This window comes from Nanorana parkeri, unplaced genomic scaffold (genome assembly GCF_000935625.1).
Source record: "Nanorana parkeri isolate BGI_ZX_2015 unplaced genomic scaffold, ASM93562v1 scaffold36, whole genome shotgun sequence".
NCBI classification, from domain to species: domain Eukaryota; kingdom Metazoa; phylum Chordata; class Amphibia; order Anura; family Dicroglossidae; genus Nanorana; species Nanorana parkeri.
This window is the reverse complement of record NW_017306304.1, coordinates 1167138-1189391: the sequence shown is the minus strand read 5'-3', so window position 1 is coordinate 1189391 and position 22254 is coordinate 1167138. Positions and strand designations below refer to the sequence as shown.

Here is a 22254-nt window from a genome sequence, read left to right as displayed (position 1 = left end):
GGTTAACTGCACTCTAGATAGTAGCTTGATCTGCTCAATAGCACTGGGATCAATGTAAACTAACCATTTCATGTTATAAAAACTGCACATTTTGGAGTATAACAGTGTCAGTCAAATAAGAAACCCGCGTAAAATAGTTTCCAAACTGTAGAACCGCATAGAGGATTCAAGTTCTTCTTATTGGTGCTGAATCCTCTCTGTTTCACGTTCCTCTACAATTCAGGTTCTGCATGTTCATGTTAGTTTATACATTGTAGAAGCTCTGCTTTATTCTTCACAGACCAATTACATGTTCATTCTCCGATTTCACAGTCTTGCTGGCCACTGACAAAAGAAGGAATGCAGATAAATCAACAGCAAGTACAAGTGATTTTAGTGAAAGTACATTTGCGTAGGAACCCAGTCCAGCTGCTGTTTACATTACTCTGAGAAACAAACCGGGTTATTCACTAAAGGGTGAAGAGTTTGGAGAAGGCAGAAGTGGACAATCTAGGACAACATAGCTGATTTGGAAATTTGATTCTCCAATTCAGCTCAATTTCTAGTTCCGCTATGTTGTCCTAGATTGTTCACTTCTCCTGCCTTCTCCAAACTCTTCACCCCCTTTGTGAATAGCCCTGAAAGTGTCTCCGTCGGGCTCAGGATACAAGTAGAGTGCTATTATACCTGACTACATTTCACAAGCAGGTGTACATGCAGAAGAAAGCAGGGGCTGCAATTTTCAGATTGCTAAGAAACCAGGGTGGACCTCTTTCCGTCACTGGCTGGTATGTTTCCAGATAGACAGAAATAAAGCCCCTAAATTTGCAAAGCATGTGTAACAACACACATATGCATAATCACACATACATAAAGACAGATACAGTATGGAGCATGCTCTTGTCTGGGAAAGATGTGCTGTAATGCTACCTTGAAGAGAAGCTTTCAGTTGACACCCAATATACTGGCATAGCTTTAAAAGCAATAAGAAACCTGACCTGAGGTACAAAGAGACATTTCAGCACTACATCTCCCTAAATGTCACTGTGAGACATAGGCTTTTTCTGCACAATCTTTATTAATGGTAAGAAAACATCCACCTGGCAATAAATCCTGTGTAGGAAAATACAAATTAAGTATGGCTTGGTAAATAAAATGAATATGGGCCAGTCTCCTGTAACAGACACAAGTGGTCCGCCTGACAGTAAACACGGTTGGTCATTTTTATCCACCTAGCTGACATTTTAGATTTTCTGAGACAGAAATTATGAAGAGATATATGTTTCTTCCAAGTGCAATTTATTTTTCATCATTTTATTACCATATACATTATATTATTCTATAAATAATGAAAAATGAATTATACCGCCTCCACCACAATGCATCATATATTCTTATGAGCCAAGTGTCTGATAAGACAGATCCCTAAGACATCCGTGATCATATGGAATTACAAGTCAAAGTCAATAAAGATGAGGTTTGAGGTTTTTTTATGGGTTTTCCAGTTTATATTAAACCATTGTGCTCTACCATCCAGGGTGCTCAATCTATTGAAAATGGCCATTCTCAGAGTCAAGAACTGATATCACTGTACTGCATCTGTTCATTAGTACAGATAGTGCATGCAGCTAAGGTATATTGGGGCCTGGGGATTCAAGGGATCTTTTGGCAACATTTTAATTTGTTTCATGGGTAAGAAAGTAGGTGGGCACTGTAATAAAATGGTGTGATATGGTGTGATACATAATGGTGTGATTGTAGCTACAGACACCCAAAAAGCTACATCCTCAGTGGCTAACTTATTAAAGAACCCCTGCTGGACTTTGAAAGTATTTCAGTGTCCCTGTAGCCTATACAAAGTAGGAACAGTGATTATTGTGAGCGGCACTAAGCCTTGGTCAAGTTGTTTACTAAAGGTTCAGTGATGCTATCATTTCTGGTGAATTTGTAGGCTAGACGTATACTAGTTTAGAACCCATAGCTCACAGGCAAACTCTAGTGAGAGAAATACGGATGCTGCAGGTGCAGACCTCTAAAAATTCTAGATGCCTGGCTAATTACCTTTTTCAGAAGGCTAAAAAGGGCAGCATCGATATTTTTCTCAGTACATATCTAACCTCTGAAATGATCTAAAGCAACTCTAGTTGTTTTTGCTTTTTCCATGCTTTCCAAATATTTCACTTAATTTCAGGAGATTTCCACTCATCCTCATAGTTAGAGCCGACCTGTGAGAAAGAAGCTGTCACAGGTCGGCCCTATTGATCGGGAAGTAAGTGAACACATACCGTCGCTTGCTCACTTTTCCCTGCAGAGAACGGTGACTATCAGTCACCCCCTCCCTTCTCCGATCCTTCAGCGCTTAGTGGGGGAACCAATGGGGCGGGAACAGCTGGCTCTGCCTCTAGATAGGCAGAGCCAGCTGTCACTCACGCAGCTGGGTGGTTCCAGACAGTATTGTCGGCAATAGCCCGCTATATACTGATCTTTGGTCACGGGAGGAGGTTAGTTTATGTCCTCCCGTGACCCTAAAGAGAACTATGTGGAAAAACACTTACCCCGTAGTTCTCATTTAATGAAAACTTAAATGGTTATGCTATATCTGCTGATTTTTTTTGCTATAGAAGCACTGATGGTATATTTATAAAATAAAACTGAAATGAATCAGATAGTACTATTTGAATATTAAAGAATATGTATTCAATTAAATAATGATGGTTTTATTGCCTTGTATAGCATGTTTAGCCTTTTACTAATATTAAAGTGACACTAGACTCAGGAGTTAAATCTTAAAAATGCATTCAAGCCTTAACTATTAACAGAAATGTACCTTATTTGTGTATCACTCTGCTGTAGATCTTCAATTCATCTCTGAATTGATGGTGACACTGTGATGAACTATAATCTCAGGTTTAGTTTACTTATTTGTATAGAGATTGTACCCCACCACGGGAGGGAGCTTGGAGCAGTGGCTACTTTACAACACATGCATGACTATGTTTTAACCAAACCTCACAAAAGTATTTGATAAATGCATAGGTTTGTAGAATGCTAAACTATCACACCCACCAAGTATTCCTGTTATAGATGAGGTGTACTGAGCCAAACAGCAGAGGGTAAACTTTATTGGTTAAGTGCCATGTGGAAATAAGCCCTCTGTAAAAAGTGGGGCTGCAGTCACTAACACTGGCACTGCTGTTCCTGTGCAGAGCCAGAGAAAGAGCGCTCCTGAATGGGATTAACACCAGCATTTTCACATGGAGCCTAGACGTGTTTTTGCATCCAGCCACTGCATATATGTAATCTAAATACTGCCAAGACACAAGCAGGATGTGAAGGATACAGGAGGTTTATCTTGCAATGGGTATCCCATTCAGAAACACTGTAATAGACACGTTGGCCCCAAATCCTGATCATATTGTATATATGAGAGATACTAATAAATGTTTTCAATGTAATTTTACAAAAGCTGTTTGTGAAAATATTCGGGTTTACACTAATTTGTTGGTGTCTCACAACAATACACCATGTCATCGCTTTGCCATTTCCTTAATTTAGACTCGGCTCTCCAACTGTTGTGTGCTGGGGCTAACAATAACACTGGCTCAATGCTGCAGAACATCCAAGCAGCTGTGAACTTAGAGGGATAACAATGAAGTAAGATGACCTGGAGTTCAGGGCAAAGCACTCAATGACTCTGGCAGCTACTTAATGTATAGAAGATGTGAATTATTTCATGGATAATCTCAAGTGGATCCCCACTGCCCTTTGATCCTGTGTTGCGACATATTAATAATAAAGTATTACTGTACCTCGGGCTGGCTTCTGCATGTTGCTAATATGGCTCGATGTGGCGCCCGTCAATGCTTCTGCTTTGTATGAGCTGATGCCTTACAGTGAAAACAAAAATAGAAGAATGCAGTAAGTCAGACTGATCTAGGTAGTGTTTAAAGAATGCTGTGCTAATAATGACGTAGTACAGGTGGTATGCATCCTTATAGCAAATCAGATCTCTGTACTGGCCATGCACATAAGTTTATTGCCACTCAAGGTGATGGATTTTCGCCAGATAAGGCGAAAATCTCATGTTTATCTCATGACCATCACTAAAGGGCTGATTGGACAGGTAAAAAAAAAAGTTACAAAATCATTATTCTTTAATTTACAATTAGTGCTAGAGATATCTAACTGTTCTCCCTCCTCTCCATTCTGCTTTCTTAAACATGTATGCATTGGGACATCCAGTTGTACATATGTATATAATATCCAGCCAACAGGCAAGACTCCAGGTGGTAGATGGTCCCTGCATGTATGACCATACTCTTTGGTCTATGGTCGAATCTAGTTCATTATAAAGTCACACAAAGAAATTCAAATATAGCTTTATGTATCTAGTATTCAGGTTCCCCAATCACTTTGTTTCTTTTGTGCTACAACAAAGAACAGGAAAAGAGGAATGGAGTTATTTTCTCTGCTAACCAGTTGGGTCCGGTGTTTTAATCTTTGTCCTGCACTGTAAAGTAACCAAACATATGTGCAATAGCTCCACTTTAAATTGCTTGTTCAGTAGTGTTCACACTATTCCTATATGTATTTGCCAATTGAAAAGAAGATATTATATACTAATATAACTTAAATGAAAAGTTACTTAGTGTCCTTAGTCCTAAGTGTCACTGAAAATGCTTTTTTTCAGGCCAAACCTTACAGGCCACTGTAATATTATTAGGGGAGTGTACAGATAGACCATATCACCCACATATTTGATCTCTTACAGACTCTATTAAAGAGACATTTCCACTTAAGCATGTGTTTCTGCCTATATTCTACAGGGATATAATAACGGTGTCGCTATCTTTTTTCCCTGAACTCTATAATTTCCACATTCTAACAAAAAAAAAAACCAGTTGCAACTTGCGTTTGGGAGTTTCCAGGTAAGGCAGGGTTAATATCCCAAAAGGGTCCTAAAATACACCAGTCATGCAGCCCCTTAGCTCAGCTGAACAGCGAAAATCCATAAGATGTAGGGAACATGAGGACAGGATGCTAGGTGACCTTTGGCCATTAAAACCACAATCTCTTTAATAAGATAACAATAAAATGCCCTTACACGTATATAGGAGTAGAGCAACTTGTCATAAGACAATACAGAAGATCTGACAGACCCCCATGACCAGCGGAGAGGCTGTGTGGAAAAGGAAGCCATCCAGAATGCTTGCAAGTAAGCAGAACTTCAAACCCAACAGGTGTTGGAAGGACAGCAGCCTCTAAGGGATCCTCACATCTTAGTAGCAACCCACATTTCCATAGCAATGGCACTGCTTCGCTACAACCCAGAAGGCCTATCAGATCTTCTGCATTGGCGTGTGACAAGCTGCTCCACCACTATATCCTTGTGAATGCTTTTTATTATTATCTTATTAACGTTTTATGATTTTAACACATAAAGGTTGTTCTTATTTACATATTTTACCCTATGATGAACATTGACAGAGTGTGATATAACCATTTGGATGTGTAATAGCTGCGGCACTTGATCTCGGGTGAGAAATCTGGTGAAGATCTCTTGTCCCTTGAGTCCCTTAAAATACAGGAAACATTCCAATCCATTCCACAAATATTTTCTGACTTTGGATCGGTCTCCTACTTACAAGTTAATCCTATGAAGTCTAAGGCACCTCACATTTCATTATCTTCCTTGGTGGTTACACATATTCAAAATTACTTTCCCTTTTCGTGGGTTCGAGACAAGTTACCATATTTGGGCATTTTCCTCACTAGGTCTTATGACACTCTACATCAAGCTAACTATGCCTTATTGTTCAGGCTGTTGAGGGACCTGTTATATCATACCTTTCCCTATAATATTTCTTGAATGGGCAGGATTGCCACGGTCAAGATGACCCTTCACCCTAAGTTTCAGTATTATGGTAGGGTACTACCTGTAGACGTGCCTTGTTATCGTATCCATGTCCTTCAATAGCAGATCTCCAGGTTTATTTGGCAAAGACCTAGAGTTTCACAATTGGTTCTGTTCAACCCCAAACTTTCAGGTGGCTTAGGGCATCCCCATGTGTCTAAATATTATTATGCAGCTCAACTAACTCAACTGGTGATGGGGAATGCTACTAAGGAGGTTTCCAACCTTCTTTGGTTACAACCAAAATGGAGAAGGGGGCTGAATGTTCCCCTCATGGCTCATTTTCTAAAAATTGTGGGATGACGTGAAGTACTCAAGGGGCCTACTTTTCCCTCACATCCCTCTGCTTTCTCTGATAGGAAATCCTTCTTTCCCACCTGGAATGGAGAATCTTTTCATCGTTGGATTGCTGACGATGTTATCACTGTTGACAAGTTGATTAATTCCAGGGGGGGTTAGGAGTTTTCCTACTTTACAAGCTAAGTATCATCTCCCTACAGGAGAATTATTGTGCTACCTACAAATCAAACATTATTTGGAAGATTTACGTTGCCGCCATCCTGATGCTCTCCGAAGCACGCAATTTGAACGCCTCTGTGCTTTCAACCATCACTCTCCAGGAGTTATACTCTGAACTTCTTGGTGCTACAGTTGCCCTTACCCTCCTATGTTGATAGGTGGTCGTCTGATCTGGGTGCTTGCACCTCCCCTGAGGACTGGTTCCGTATTTGGGACAATATCCCTAGGAACTCGTTGAATGTATTAGCCCTGGAAACGAATTATAAATTGCTCATGCACTGGTATCTGGTCCCTTCGAGAATAGCTAGAGTGCTTCCAATGTATCCCTCTACTTGTTTTAGGAGTTGTCAGGCTGAGGGCACGTTTTCTCATATTTGGTGGGAATGTCCTGTGGTCTCCCAATTTTGGTCTAGGATTCTTCGCATTGTAGTGGCAGCGTTAGGTTCCTCACCTCCCAGAGACCCGTATATAGTACTTCTTAATTAAAAAAAAACAAATTTTGACTGCTGCAATATATTTTTATAGCGGCCAAGCGTGTGATTGTGTGTTCTTGGAGGACCCCCACTCTTTCTTATCGTTGTTTTCCTAATAACATGTCCCATGCAATGTTTTTTGCCCATCAGGAAGACACACTTCCTAGATTTGAGGCAGTGTAGACTCCATGGATAGAGCATTTTTTTCTCTCGGGGTTCCAAAAGTCCTCTCTAACTATATAGTAGGGCTGGTTTAGTGTGTTCTGGGGGATGCCAGAGGGATGGACTCTTCCCTTCTCTTGGTCTGCTCTGTCTTCCTTCTTGTTTCCTTTTCCTTGCTCCTCTTTTGCCAGTGACTAGATCTACACCAGGAATGACAAACAGACTATTTTGTTTTGTGCTGTCATTTTTATTGTTTGTTTTGCACCTCTGTCATTTGAAAAGTGCCTTTCATATCATTGGGGTGCGAAATAGACTTGTTTACTGTTATCACACCTACTTGGATTACTGTGTTTCTTTGTATACATATCTTTTGTATCATTTTTGCTGACTGTAACCTTTATGTTTTTGCATGTATGATTGCCATTTTATATTTGAAAATTTAATAAAAATGTATTGCACCAGAAAATACAGGAAACAAGTGTGCTATAACAGCAACGCAAAACAGAAATATCAAGACTTCTTTCTGAGTCACTGACCTGGTTTCACATAAACTTTTACAGCCAACCAGCATTTTCAAAAGGAGAAGTCAGCAATTACAGACACTATATTTTACTTACCGTTGTTTTCCTAATAACATGTCCCATGCAATGTTTTTTGCCCATCAGGAAGACACGCTTCCTAGATTTGAGGCAATGTGGACTCCCTGGATAGAGCTTCTAAATTGAACAAGGGTTTGCAACTCTTACGCTACCACCAATCAGTTACTTTGGCATATTCCTCTGTATAGCACATATGTTTTCTAGCAAAGCTACATGTATTGTCATCAAGTACACCAACATGTCAGACTAGATGCTATTCTGGTGCAGTAGCGTGTGAGTCTGAAGCCATCTTCTCACCAGATGTCTTCACATGTGACATAGATGTAATGTTTTCATGGCTCAGTTAAACTTTAAGCAGAGCCACAGCAAACACAGACATCCAAGTCAAGATAGCTAAGATAACTGATGTGATGGCTAAATCAGGAACAGATGGCAGTCTCTTTTTAAGGAAGTCAGGGATTACCATGATGTTATATTTTTGAAATTCAATCAAAACATGCCAGCTCTCAGCAGGAATCAGGGCCATTTGCTCTCAGAAATGGATGCTCAGTGCTATAAAGCCATTTTCAGAAACATTTTAAAGAGAATATAAGTAGTGGAAGACTAATATTATTGAGGTCAAGTGAGTAATTAGAAATATGTCATTTTAAGGGCCTGCAGGAAGGTTCATTTTTTTTCTGAAGGTACAGCACATTTATGACCATCAATACAAGAAAAATTACAGTGGTATTGGGTGAATCTTTTTATTTTATCTTCAATTTTATATATACAGTATATATAGAGAGATGTATGTGTAACATTCAGATTAAGATCATTAAAAAAGTGTAATATTGTTTACAACAATAATCAGAAATGAACTTTCATGTCAAAGTGAAAACAGATCTCTGTTAAGTGATTTAGATTAATAATAAAAATCATAAAATATCTGGCAATCTAAATATAAACTTCTATTAATATGACACACCTACATTTTCACTGGTGGAGCCAATTTTTTTCCCCAAGTCACATAATTAGTTAAATACAGCTTTCCTGTATGTAGTCAGTAAATGAGTTTCACATGATTATATTATACTATATATATACTAGTACCTATTATCTAGAAGGTCCAACTTCTGGTGGCTAAGTATCATAGCATAATCTACACCATGAAGACAAAGAAAACACTCCATGCAACTGGAAAACTGATTGAAAAGTCAGGGGATAGATACAAGAACGTTTCTAAGTCACTGAGCATTCTTGGAGTGCACTTAAATCATCATTAAGAAGTGGAAACAGGCTGCCTACTAAATGTAAGTGACCAAGAAGGAGACTAGTAAGGACAGCCACCAAGAGACCTATGGCTTTATTGAAAAATTGCAAACAGGAAGCCACTGTAAACCTAATCTCCCATGGCATCTCACCAACAGTTTGCCAGAAGGCCCCTGGAGACTTTGAATCAGCTGCAAAAAGGTTTTATGGTCTAAGGCTGGCCATACACCTATCAAGCTTTTTTCATACAACCTGTGGTGAAAAAATTGACCCGATTCCTCCATCAACACAAACAGCATGTCGATCGAGGAATCCTGCTGTTTACATTTTATTCTGACAGGTGCCAGTTCTGATTGCTCGAACATTTTCCAGCAGGCTCCTTCAATCAGCTGATCATAATGAGGTACATTAAAAACCAGCCGAAATTCGACCTGTGTATGGGCACCTTTATGTAACCAGAATTAAGTGGTTTGGCACCAGACTAAGCTCCCTGTTTGGCGTAAGCCAAACACTGCACATCATCATAAACGTGGGCATGGTGGGGTTGCCATGAGACATTGGTGGGGGGATGTTTCTCTGCAGCAAGCCATGCAGCGGAATGCAGGGAAATCTTAAAAGAAAACTTAATGCAGTCTGCAGAAACTCCAAGCCTAGAAAGAAGACTTGTCTTCCAAACTGTCTTCTAAACTGTGCAAACTGTTGGCGGCTGCGCTATATAATTTCTGAATGATAATCATAATAATAATAATAACAAGGCAATAACCTAAACCTGAAATGGTGAAGTCCAAATTTCACTCCAATAGACAATTTGTTGCCGCACATGAATAAGGCTGTTCACTCACAAGGTTGTTATGACTGCCATAGGTGCATCTACTACATGTTAATGTGAAGGGGATTGATATTATGCAGTCAGATAGTATGTGTATTTTTTTCAATAATTTAAATCACTTTGCAGAAATCTGTTTTTACATTGACATGAAAGAGGCTATTTCTGTTTTACGACAAAAATCCATGAAAACTTCTAAGGGGCTGCATACTTTTTATAAGTGTCATTATATGTGTCCGCTTTTAATTACAATATCAGCATTTCTAAGTGTTGTGCATCCTTGGGGAGGAGGAAGTTTTACAATAAATAAATCATCCCAAATGAAGAATGCATGTTAATACTGTTTGTAACTAATTTAATTAGCTTAATATGCTAAAGAAAAACCACGTCAGATTGTAAAGAGGAAAATAGACAAGGATGTACAATGGAGGCATACAGTACATGGGCAGATACCAGATCTAACCATACAATTCCTGACGTTTTTATACCGTCTGTTGAGTACACAAGTGGATATGGATCAGGAGTCAACTTCACACCAAACCCATGCTGAGTGCTACCACCAAAGACCATTTTTAATCTAATTTGAGTCTGAGTCTAAAGGTACAAAGGAGTACATTTAGAAACCCCTATTTTCTTTTATTCTTTTCTGGAAGAAATGTTCAAAAGGTCGTATAATTTCAGAAAACATATTTTCAGAACAAGGAACTAACATTATAGAAATAAATGCACTCTTTTATTCCTGAGAAATTGTCCATAAATGATTTTATGAACTTTTAACTTCAAAATGACACATGTGGTCTTTATCAGCTGGGAAACGGTCTGGGGACTAATTCAGAATAAACTCTAAAACCGGTTAAAGGTCACATGAAGAAATGAAAGGGCTGAATGAGACCCAAAAACAGTAACCTGAAATGCATGACATAACAGAAACCTGAAGTGAGCAAGTATAGTAACTACTATTGTTTACCATTCCTTTTGAAAATACTAGTTGTCTGGCTTTCATGATGATCCAATGACTTCACTACTTTCTAGGCCACTACTTCATAAAAAGCATGCAGGTTCAGAGTAGGGTTGCCACCTTTTCTTCAAGCGAAACCCGAACAATCCAGCAACGCATGGTCATTTTTGTGGGAGAATGAGTCGTGGCGTGTTCATATGTAAAAAGCGTCACCCATTCATACGTAAATATCACAGTAGAGACTATTTTCAGTGCGGGGCCAGTAGCCCCTATCTTAATTTTGGTTGCCCCTGTCTGCCTGACATCTTGTGTCCGGGTTTCTGCTGCCATGAAACCCGAACACAGCATTCAAAGCCCGAACTGTCCGGGTGAATCCTGGACAGGTGGCAACCCTAGTTCAGAGTGCCAACTTCATTCCAACTTCGCTTGCTGCATGCCTATTTCTGATCACTGATTCAGCTGAAGCCAGAGACAGTCAGCACTAGCAAAAATTATTTTCAGAAAGAAGTCAGTAATGGCTGCCTCAGCATTTCCCTAACTGCAGGGTAGGTATATCTGATATACCTAGGACACTGCTTCTTACTGCTATACTCTTTTTCTTGTCCATTATACAATCCTCCCTTTTTAAAAGTTATGCTAGGAGTGACATTTTGTCAGGGATGTCTGAAGCGTGACTTACTCTAAGGGCCCACTCAGATTGGTGGATTTTACCACGTGCTACTGCATTGCATAATAATTCACACACTGTTACAAAAGCAGACAATGCACCCACACTGCACAACATCAAACTGTGCAAAAAAAAGGGGTAAGATGCAATTATCTGTTTTAACACATACAAACACATGAATTGAACCTTATGTTTTTCATGTTCCAAATCTAGAATTAATAACTTTCTATGAAAGAGTATAATAATGTATAATCTTTGTATAGTATGTGTGCGCATTTAGAAAAGTAAAGAGCGATGTACAATGTGTTATATCCTACAGAAAACAAGGAAAATCTATCTTTTATTGATCTGATGTTAGGAAATTAAAATCTAATTGGTTTTCGTGGGTTATTACACTTTGCATTAGCCTACTAAATTAAGTTTCCATATAGGTAAATTACATGAGTATTTATTGCAGTCACCTGTAATAGTATATTACAAAAGACCCAAGGCCCACAGTTAGGAAGAGGACAACCAATGACACAGCGATGGTAACACTGCGAATCCTCATCTGAGTTGATCGTGGCTCCCACCACTTCAGGTCATTAAACTGGCATCGTTCTCCCAAATATCCGTTCACACAGCTGAAATAGGATGTAACATATTATGATATTCACACAATGCACTTACACACATTTCAAATATACCAAGACAGTAAACAGTAACACAAAAATTATATATTTATTTTAAATGGTGTTGTAGGTGACCCTGCCTAGCGTGCCCAGGGCTGGGGCAGTGAGTCAGTTTGCAGCTGTTTACAGTTTTACAGTTTTGTTCATTTGACCAGGATAACCATTTACTCCATGCTATCTCAAAATGCATGCACTTAATTGCAGTGTAGTACTGGAAGTGCCTGAGACCTTAAACGCTGCCCCTGTGTCTCCTAGCTATTATATAAGAAGCTGCTAGACACTTGTAAGAAAATTCCATTGAAAATTCTTTCACTAAAAATGTAACTACAAAAACTGTTCCAGCCCTGCAAGCTCGGCAATGTAAACTACAGCTTATTGTAAGATTTACCAATATGGTGCAGAGTGGAAGACAGGGACAGAATCTTGATACTGCATTTAAAGGAGAATGTATCCTTTAGCAACTGCTGGCAACAACATATACCACAAGCAAAACAGTGTTAGAACTGTGATGGCCCTTGTGGTTTAGAGGTACCATATCCTACAGTGAGCCTACTGACTGGTATTGCCGCTATGCAAAATGAAAAAATGGCTTTAGCTATACTTACGATGTTGTCCTATGAACTACAATTCATAGGACAACATCGCCACCTACTGGATTTTAAACAATGTAGCATTTAGATATTATAATATTATTACTATTATGATTATTATTATTATTCAGGGACTATATAGCGCCAATAGTTTGCACAGCGCTTTACAATATAAGGAAGACAATTACAATTACAGTTCAAGTCAAGACAAAATGGTAAGGAGGGCCCTGCCCATGAGAGCTTACAATCTAAACGTATTAGCTTATACTATTGAAAACTTGAAATAAAATGGAATTAACATTAACGCTAAATCTCAATGCGTATAGTGTCATATACAATCCAAACTAATTATAAAACATTGTTGCGTTTTCATATAACATTTAGAAACTTTCTATGATATCTAAGCAGATTCCAATTTAGTGTAATGATCTTTATGGCAGTTAATGGTATTGTATAATCAGAGTCTAGATACGCATAAGGTCATCTTACATTCCCCAATGGGGAGGCTTCCTCTCACTTCCTGTCATGTCATCAGAACAGGATTGACAGTAACGATAAGTCTCATATGGCAGTTAATGGTATTGCAGTGGCGTCAATAGGGGGGTGCGACCCGCACCTTGGTGATACCATTGGAGGGGTGACACCAAAATGACTCACAGTCATTTTGGTGCCACCCCCTCTAAAAAGTCAGGCACTCGGTCATGGACCGAGAGCCCGACAGTGTCAGGAGAGAGGAGGGGATACGGCGGCATACCTCATCCCGCCGGGTGAGCGTCCCCTCCTCTCTCTGCTGGCATCCATCACTAAGATGGCCGCCGGCAGCCGTCAATTAGATGACCGTGCATGCGTGATGATGTCATCACGCATGCGCGGTCACGGTGGGGTGTCACCCGGTCTCCGCTACGGGTGACATCCGGCCTTGGGACGCCCCTGTGGTATTGTATAATCAGAGTCTAGATATGCATAAGGTCATCTTAAATTCCCCAATGGGGAGGCTTCCTCTCACTTCCCGTCATGTCAGAACAGGAAATAAGATACAATCTCACTAACAGACACAGACTGCAATGAAGAAATATATTTTTAGACTGGAGAATGATCAGACCCTCCATCACATCTTCATTTCTGTCTGTTCTTGACAACCGTCAACCAGTACAGAAAGTGAGGTGATATCTCTACAATTCTTCCCCACGCATCCAAAACTACTTGTTATAGTCATCCTATATGTTAACTGGAAGATGCAGAGTTCCCTGTCTAAATGCATAACCTGTAATTGGGAAAGGTTTAACAAAAAAAAACTTGGATTGGATTGGACAGCAAAATAGATTATTGTATAACCTATAGAGAGCAGATATATGTAAATATAATTACAAAGTCTGTAAATTATAGGAAATTATCTAATTCTGTTGACTTACATGCATCCGTATTCTTCTACTGCTGGTAAATATATGCATATGCCCTCATTATAGCAGTAGTCATCATAGAACTGAGGGCAATCCTGTACATAGCCGCTACCTGAAGAGTTGTATACAGTTGTAAAGAAAGTGCTGGTAGTTGTGGTCAATTCTGGAAAAAGTAATATTCAAACATTAGCTGGACTCAGAACAAAAAAATATAATCGTTCACAACATACACTGATGTACCCCACATTAGAGCATGCAGGAGATGTATTACTGGGCAGTCGGCATGAGCATAATCTAAAATTAAACTATTTTGAACCAATTACAGCATCTCTCATAAACTTGAGTCTGTGTTTATTATCAATACAGGTTTACTGTTTTGGGTAAACATATTCAGGATGATAAAACCTGCATACTTTATAGCAGCTTTTCTTAAACAGGGTTTCCTGGAACCCTGAAGTACCTCCAAAGGTTGCTAGGGGTTCCTTAAGCAATTAGCAATGTCTGCCTCTCAAATAAATAACCATTGACACTAATGAACTTTGAATCCACCTTTAAGGGGGGCATTCTTCCCAATAGTCTACCAATGTAAGGAACATTCTTCTCTCTGACCACCAATGTGAGGAAACACTATGGGGTCTATTCACTAAGATGCCGTAGGCAGCCGAGTGAATGACCGACCTAAAGCGAAGTGAGCCGAACGCTGTTCGGCTATTCACTTCAGGCTGGTACGGCTGACTTCAGCCGTATATCGGCTGAAATCAGCCATATATCGGGTGGCTTCGGGTAGGCCGAACATGCTCTGCCGTGTCAGAATAGAAAAAAAATAAAATAATTTCGGGCCATAGGAATGCATTGATAAATTCCTATTGGCTATTTCAATTTGCAATAGCAAACTAGCTATTGTACCCGCCCTCTGCTAGGGCGGGTGCAATGCTAGTTTGCTTTTGGCTATTGCAAATTGAAATAGCCAATAGGAATCTAGCAATGCATTCCTATGGCCAAGAATTATTTTTATTTTTTTTCTATTCTGACATGCTCCGTGTCAGAATAAAAAAAAAAGAAAAAGCAGTGTATCTCTCCTTAGTGGCCAGGAGCGGGAGACTCCCGGAGTGCCAGGGAGAGTTAGGCTGTCTGGAGATCAGTGCCCCTGGTTAGCTGGTAACCAAGTATGTTTTTATATATCAAATTTGTTAATAAAAGGCTGCCAAGGCCATTTTATACCATTTTGGAGTGTGGTCTAGTTATTCCTTACAAGGACGGGTGGTGGGTGGTCTTGGGGGCTTGTAGTGGGAAAGAATGGGGACATCTATGCTACGCTATGCTACTGCTATGCTCAGTCATGTAAATAACACCTGTCAAACACACAAATGTCACACACAATAGTTCAAAAATTTTATAGCTAAAACATATCATAAATATGCACCAGATATATCCTCAGGGGGGAGCAAAGCCCAATGCCTATGCCAGGGGTCCCTAAATGGCAGACCACGATTTAGACCCTGCTCAATGAAAATTGTACTCAAGACCTCCTTGAATTTTAATTCACTACCCCTGGTCTATGCTATAAACATCAATATACCGTGTCACAGTGGTGTAGTGGTTAGCACTTCTGCCTTACAGCACTGGGGGGTCCCGGGTTCAAATCGTGGCCAGTTCACTATCTACAAGGAGTTTGCATGTTCTCTCTGTACTTGTGTGGATTTCCTCCATGTACTCCAGTTTCCTCCCACACTCCAAACACATGCTGGAAGGTAAATTGGCCCTTGTGGGACCTTAGATTGTAAGCTCCTTGGGGGTAGGGACTGATGTGAATGTGCACTATATAAAGCACGGCGTAAATTGTTGGTGCTATATAAATACCAAACATAAATGAATACGCATGGAGCAATATATTATATTATTTTCTGATATGATAGAGGCTTTATATTTTAAGCTGTATCTCGGTTACAGTATAATCCACCGGTTCAGGATATGCACTTGGAAACTGGGGCATGAAAGAATTATTTGTACAGCTCCACTAACCTCCCAAAAGTGCAGAATAAAGTCTTATTTATTTGTGATGGATGTGATGACAGGTAAACACCTTCCATTTTAAGAAGGTAATAATGGCACAAAACACAGCATAGTTTGGCACATGCACAAACTGAAATTAAGATGTATGAACTGCTAAGGCCTCTTGTCCTTAGGAACCATTTCACACACTTGCCTCGTATATATGTCATGGCACCTCCATAAAAAAATGCAGGGCTTAGTAGGAATGGGTCAGAGCTTTGCAGGATTGTGACTCCAACACATTTATGTCATAGCTCCACTACAACTGGGCTTTGCAGAGGTACTGACTAGAGCTTTAGTGCAATCTGTGTGTTACAACTATTTACTAAAAGAATACAAGCTATTCACTTTGCAAAGTAAATGTTCACTAGTACCAAGCCATTGTAAAAAAGGATCAGCTCATCCCCAACAAAATTACTGTCATTTCACTTAATTTGCTCACAGTCATGAGTGTGTTTCCGAGTGTTGCTGTTTGCTGTTAACAGAGCCGATAAAATTACATTGTATCCAGCCATTTTGTTTGGAATGTGCTGATTGTTTCATAAGGATGGACTTTTAACATATACCTTCATACCAACCAACTCTATTTCAAGTGTAGCTGCAACCACCATACATTGTAACATCATAATTTATATTCATGAGCTGTTTGACTTCAATGTACTGTATATGTTACTGGAAGTGCATAAAAGCACATACATAATTAATAACACAATGGCTGCACTTACATATACACAAGAAGCATTACAATAAAAAAAAAACTTTAAAAGTAGATTTAAAAAATAGATGGACAGTAGTAGAATACTGAGGTCCTATAACACCACTACTGTCTAAATAATAGAACTAAAGTATTCAGGGCTTTAAAAACTTTGAAAGTATGAATGAATAATATAATACAATCTGAAGGAAAACAGAACAATTTATATAGTTAATCACTTAAATCTCTAACACTGGATGTCAATTATACCAAATGAAAAGAAGTGGAAAATGAAGAGACTTAAGAAACAATTATGATTATAGAGATTTCAGAAGATTATTCCCAAACAGCAGCAGGAGACATATGAAAAGCTTATTAACTATGCAGTGATTCCTTGGCTCCATTGTAAGGCTTCTTTGGTTAACCATGATCCCTGTGCTCACTTCACTTTTCCCAGTGTCGGGCTTCTGTGAAACAACTCACCCGGGCAGTTAGCTGTAGTTCCAGGAATCCCATTACTACATGTGCAGGTGTAATTCCCCGGAGTGTTTGAGCAGAGGAACTCATCTCCACATCCGTGAGTGCCCAGCGTGCATTCATCAATATCTACCAGACAAAGGCTTCCAGTAAATACAATTCTAATACAGACTATAACAACATGGAATCATATATTTGATGCATATATGTGTTTTATTTGTGTTGGCAAATTTACCAAATTATATTTATTAAGTTAATGAGCTTTCATTTAACAACATCTAATACAGACTATGCGCGAGTAACTATATCATATAATAAATTATGCATGGCAAGCTCTTTACTACTTTACTACAACAACCCTTTGTTATTGTTTAATTGAAACATCAAAAAACATTTCATTTATGGATCGGGATCTAACCATGCAAAGACTTGCTGCTTCCCTTCACTTGAAAAACCAAGAGCACTCATGCTCTGTCCTCTTTTGTTCTGACCTAAACTTAGATGCACTGTGATATACTGAAACATGTGATGTATATGTAAGAAGTATTGTTTCCGGTGGTGAAGCCTCCAGCATCTGCTTGCATCTTATTCAAAGGTCTGATAATACCTACACAGTAGTCCTTTAGACTAGTGTGGTGCTGTGTCCAAAAACCAGAGATGGAGATGGCCACATAGAAGACTAAGGGACACTACTGCACGGGCATAGCCATCATACAGAAAACTTTTGAAACAGGATGTAGGTGGGTATGCATTAGGGGAGTGTACTTATCCAGGTACTGGTGAAACAAAGCACAGTACTCACATGACAAGTCTCTAAGTCTCCAACAAACACCAGTAGGTATATTAACTTGTTACATTAAAAATTATTTTATACGTTACAGGTCATTCTGCAGCAACATAATTTTCTTTTTAAGGAGTCACAGAACATACAGCAGCAGCAGTAATATAGTTTCCTTTAATACCCTATCAATCTTTATATCCAATTTCTACTTGCTTGAGTTTAACCAGCATACTATCTAGCCTCCACAGAATGGCCTTGACACCTCTTTATTTGACTGTTTCTATTTGTTACTATACTACGGTGAAAGGAATGGGGACACACTTGTAAACACCCCTTATGCACATGTAGGAATAAAGAGGGAAAGCATAAGAAGCAGATTCCTACCTGCTGTTGGTAGGACCAACAGTTCATACATCTACTCCAATACAAAACAAATGCTAGGCAGAGTTGTGATACAAGAATTACTTCTAGCATGTCACAGATGCTTGATGTGGCTCATTTTTTGCATAGCTGAGTGATTTTATCAGGCTGTTTTACACAGCATGTATATGTAAAATAATGCTCATATGCTCATTTTTATTTCATGCAGTATACAGTATGAGTCATTATCACCTCTCTCTCCCTTTCCGTGCAGGGATTAATAACTACTGAATTTCCAAAAGGCACAGCCTGGTTTGTTTGTTGACATCTTGCGGAAGACTTCTCCTCTCTGCACTTGCATAGTAAATTGAATTGACTTCCATGGGGCTTGTCTTCCAGCCAGGAGATGGAGGTTGATGTGCCCCATATAAGTAAATGTAGATTTACTGTGCAGCACAGTGAAGAGAAGGAGACATCCACTGCAGGATGTCAACAACCAAGGCTGAGCCAGTTGGAACTCGGTAAGAATTTAACTGCATGAGAAGGAAGGGAGAGGTGACGTCACCTTAAAGGGGCCAAAAGGATGAGTGCACTTTGTTTTAAAGTGCACTTATCCTTTAAAAAGCAAAAAACATGTAATCTAAATATGTGTGTTCCTCATTTCCTCATTGTAGGGTGAGTATGTCATTGTCAGCTCAATGACTCTCATGACTATTCATCAGAACCAGTTATTTGATGAGTTTAACTACTGGGTCATTGTAGATTTGAGCCTTGTATTCATAATAAAGATTTCCAATAAATCTATGCACTTGTTCTATTTGTATCTATTCTGTTACAGCTGCCAAAGGAAATGAACAGAAGTGCAGATATAAGCATGGAAAATCTTAGGCTTTAGCCATTGATCTGAGGCTGAGGCAATGTTCACTTGTCTGTAGGCTATGAAAGAAACAATTAACAAATTAAGAGCAAGGAGTGTTATGCTACATTTTGACATCACGTTTTCTTTATATTCTGAAATTATAATAAGCAATACATCTGTATGTGAAGGTATCTCTATAGCCAGATGTAATGACATATAATGTGCACATTTTTACTGCATGATTATCCTCATGATTAACTCACTTTCTAAGGCCACCAGGCTTGTTAATCAGGGCAGTTCAGGCAGGACAGTTTTAGAAACCAGCAGCAACTAATATTTCTTATTACAGCGTTTAACAGTATCCACATCAACAAAAGATAATTGCTGACTGATTGGTTTTACACTGTAAAACACCATACAGTAATAGGTCATAAAGTGCGTTTGTAAAAGGCGCTTTATTCACCCATGTGTAAGATATATTGGCTTTACTTACCTGTGCACTGAAGGCCATTTCCATTAAAACCATCTATGCATCGACATATATAACCACCCTCCATATTGATACATTCTGCGTTGTGTGGTTCACAGGTATCAAAGTGTGACAAGCATTCATCAATATCTAAAGTAAATAGTACACATGTGTTCACACTTTCAGAAACAACTCGATTGTATTAAACGCTCAGAACTAAAGACTCAGAACTCACACTAGAAGTTAAAAATTCCAGTGAAAATATTCTAATGTTTTATCTTTTTTTTACCAAAAAAAAGCCTTTATAATTCTTCTGACTGATCTAAACTAAATAAATTATGCAGATGAGTGGTGGAATGTAGTGTCCACTTCTTCACCCTTCTAATTTCTGGAGTAATATTAATAATGTGAAGGTTTGTATGGCAGCTGTTTTTTTCATTGAGAAGTTAGAGGGAGGTTGGGGGCTGTCTGTTACATTGGTAACATAGATAGAGGTGTGTGATGTACAATAAATTCACCTGTGCCAAGAATATATGTGCGGAACAAATAAAGTTAGTCAGAGTTTACATTCCACAGCAAGGCATGTTTAAATAGCAGGGGAGTTGTGCTGTATTTGAAAGGAGGTGTCACTTATGTATGCTTAATTTAAAATAGTAAAATCATATTTTGCACATTAGAATTAATTACAGCAGCATATGCATAACATATGCAGCAAGCTATGCTATGCTTTTTTAAAGTGGCCAAGAAATGCAATATTTTTTTACTTATAACGTTTATGGTTAATGTCACACAGGTGCTTTAAAGTGACACTAAACTCAGGAGTTAAATCTTAAAAATGCATTCAAGTACCTTAACTATTAACAACAATGTATCTTATTTGTGTATCATTCAGCTGTAGATGCCCAAATCATCAATTAATTTGTGCTAACGCTGTCCTTCCTTCTTGAGGGTGACTACTTTTCTTCCCCATGGTCCCTGTGTGTGTTGTAAAGTAGCCACAGCTCCAAGCTCGCTCACATGATAGACCACAATCTCAATACAAATTAGTAAACTAAACGTGAAATTATAGTCCATGACAGGAGCGAGCTTGGAGTGGTGGCTACTTTACAACACACGCAGGGACCATAGGGAACAAGTATCTCCCCTCCAGATGGAAGGACAGTGTCAGCACCAATTCAGAGATGATTTAAGGATCTACAGCCGAGTGATACACAAATAAGCTATATTTTTGTTATTAGTTAGGGTACTTGAATGGATTTTTAAGATTTAACTCCTGAGTTTACTGTCACTTTAAGCTCTGAACATTCAGAACGTAGCTCTAAAGAACAGTTCATTAGGTTTCATGGATAAGACTGAAAAAGGTCAAATCTCTATGTGCACTCACAATTAGTGTTATGATTCCCTTTATATTGTTTAGACTTTACTAGAAAAATAACATGGAAACTGATCTTGTTAGCATAAGCATGGATACTTTTCTTTCATTCAGATTTTTTTATGTAGGGCACATTACTCTGTTCATAGTTCCAACACCTGAGGACGGTAGCATGTTCCAATCCTATTATGTCATATTTACTAAGCTACAAATTCTGATTTTTCTATTTAAATATTTCTCTATAAAAACATAAAAGTCACGATAACACAAATATATAGTAGGAAAATAATGTAACATTCCAAAACAGAAGCAATTTTTTAAAAGTCCCATGGCACACTGGAAATCCTGTTGCTGTTAGCAATTTGCCTGCATCAAGATCTCTAAGAAGTGCAAAGAAACTTCTCACTTGTTTCCATGTGCCACTCCTTTGCTGTTTGGATGAACAAGACATTGTTCCTTTGCTCACAGAATCACTGCAGATTCAGAATATCAGTGGCAGAACAACACCTTGTGCCATGTACCGTAGAGTGTTCACAACCAGGTATGTGATAGGGACACACATTTTCAGGTTCAATACTTCAAAACCTGGACATACCCATGGAAAACACACACTGTTGGCAAATGTGTTGTGTCTTCCTGCACAAGGCTTATATGGTAATGCATCCCTAGGTCCAGATATGTTGATGAAAAATTGTATAGACAGGGTATAAAAATCTAAGAAAACATAAAACAATGGGGCTACTTAAAAAGGAAATAATGCAAAAGACAAGATAATATTGGTGTTAAAAATGTGGCTGCCGTTTCTTTGAAGAAGCTAGAATGCTGATTCATATCCTATTCTGTAATTTGAGATAGTTATTCTCAACACTTCTTATTTCAAATCAAAATAGGTTGCACATTAACCAGAAGAACTAATATGAATAAAAACAGGAGCATGCAAATCTGTGTAATCAACAGACAACCTTGAAGTGTTATCTGGTCCCAAGTAACTTTTGTTGTCTAGATTCATCTTGGTCAATTTAGTAGAGGATGCATTTGGTAGATGCCAGGGAGCTTAACTGCTCCATGGGTTTGGATTATGGTGAATGCCACCAGCTGTGTTCCTGCTAACTCACAAACAGGTCTGGAACCAGAGGTTTGTTATTCTTCACTAAGTGTTGTAGAATACAAACAGATGTTTAATT

General features: G+C 38.8%; 1 protein-coding gene across 1 annotated transcript in view; it reads right to left on the bottom strand.

Moving 5' to 3' along the window:
• Nucleotides 1–296: 296 nt before the first annotated feature.
• The window catches only part of EGF (epidermal growth factor), a 107029-nt gene continuing 85071 nt past the window's right edge, over nt 297–22254 (bottom strand). The window contains exons 20-25 of the mRNA XM_018570047.1: nt 19723–19848; nt 17236–17358; nt 14019–14118; nt 11807–11968; nt 3789–3866; nt 297–324 (exon numbers count right to left, since the gene is read on the bottom strand). Of these exons, the coding sequence (XP_018425549.1) occupies nt 3812–3866; nt 11807–11968; nt 14019–14118; nt 17236–17358; nt 19723–19848 (566 nt within the window). The 3' untranslated portion in view covers nt 297–324; nt 3789–3811. The remainder of the gene's footprint in view (nt 325–3788; nt 3867–11806; nt 11969–14018; nt 14119–17235; nt 17359–19722; nt 19849–22254) is intronic.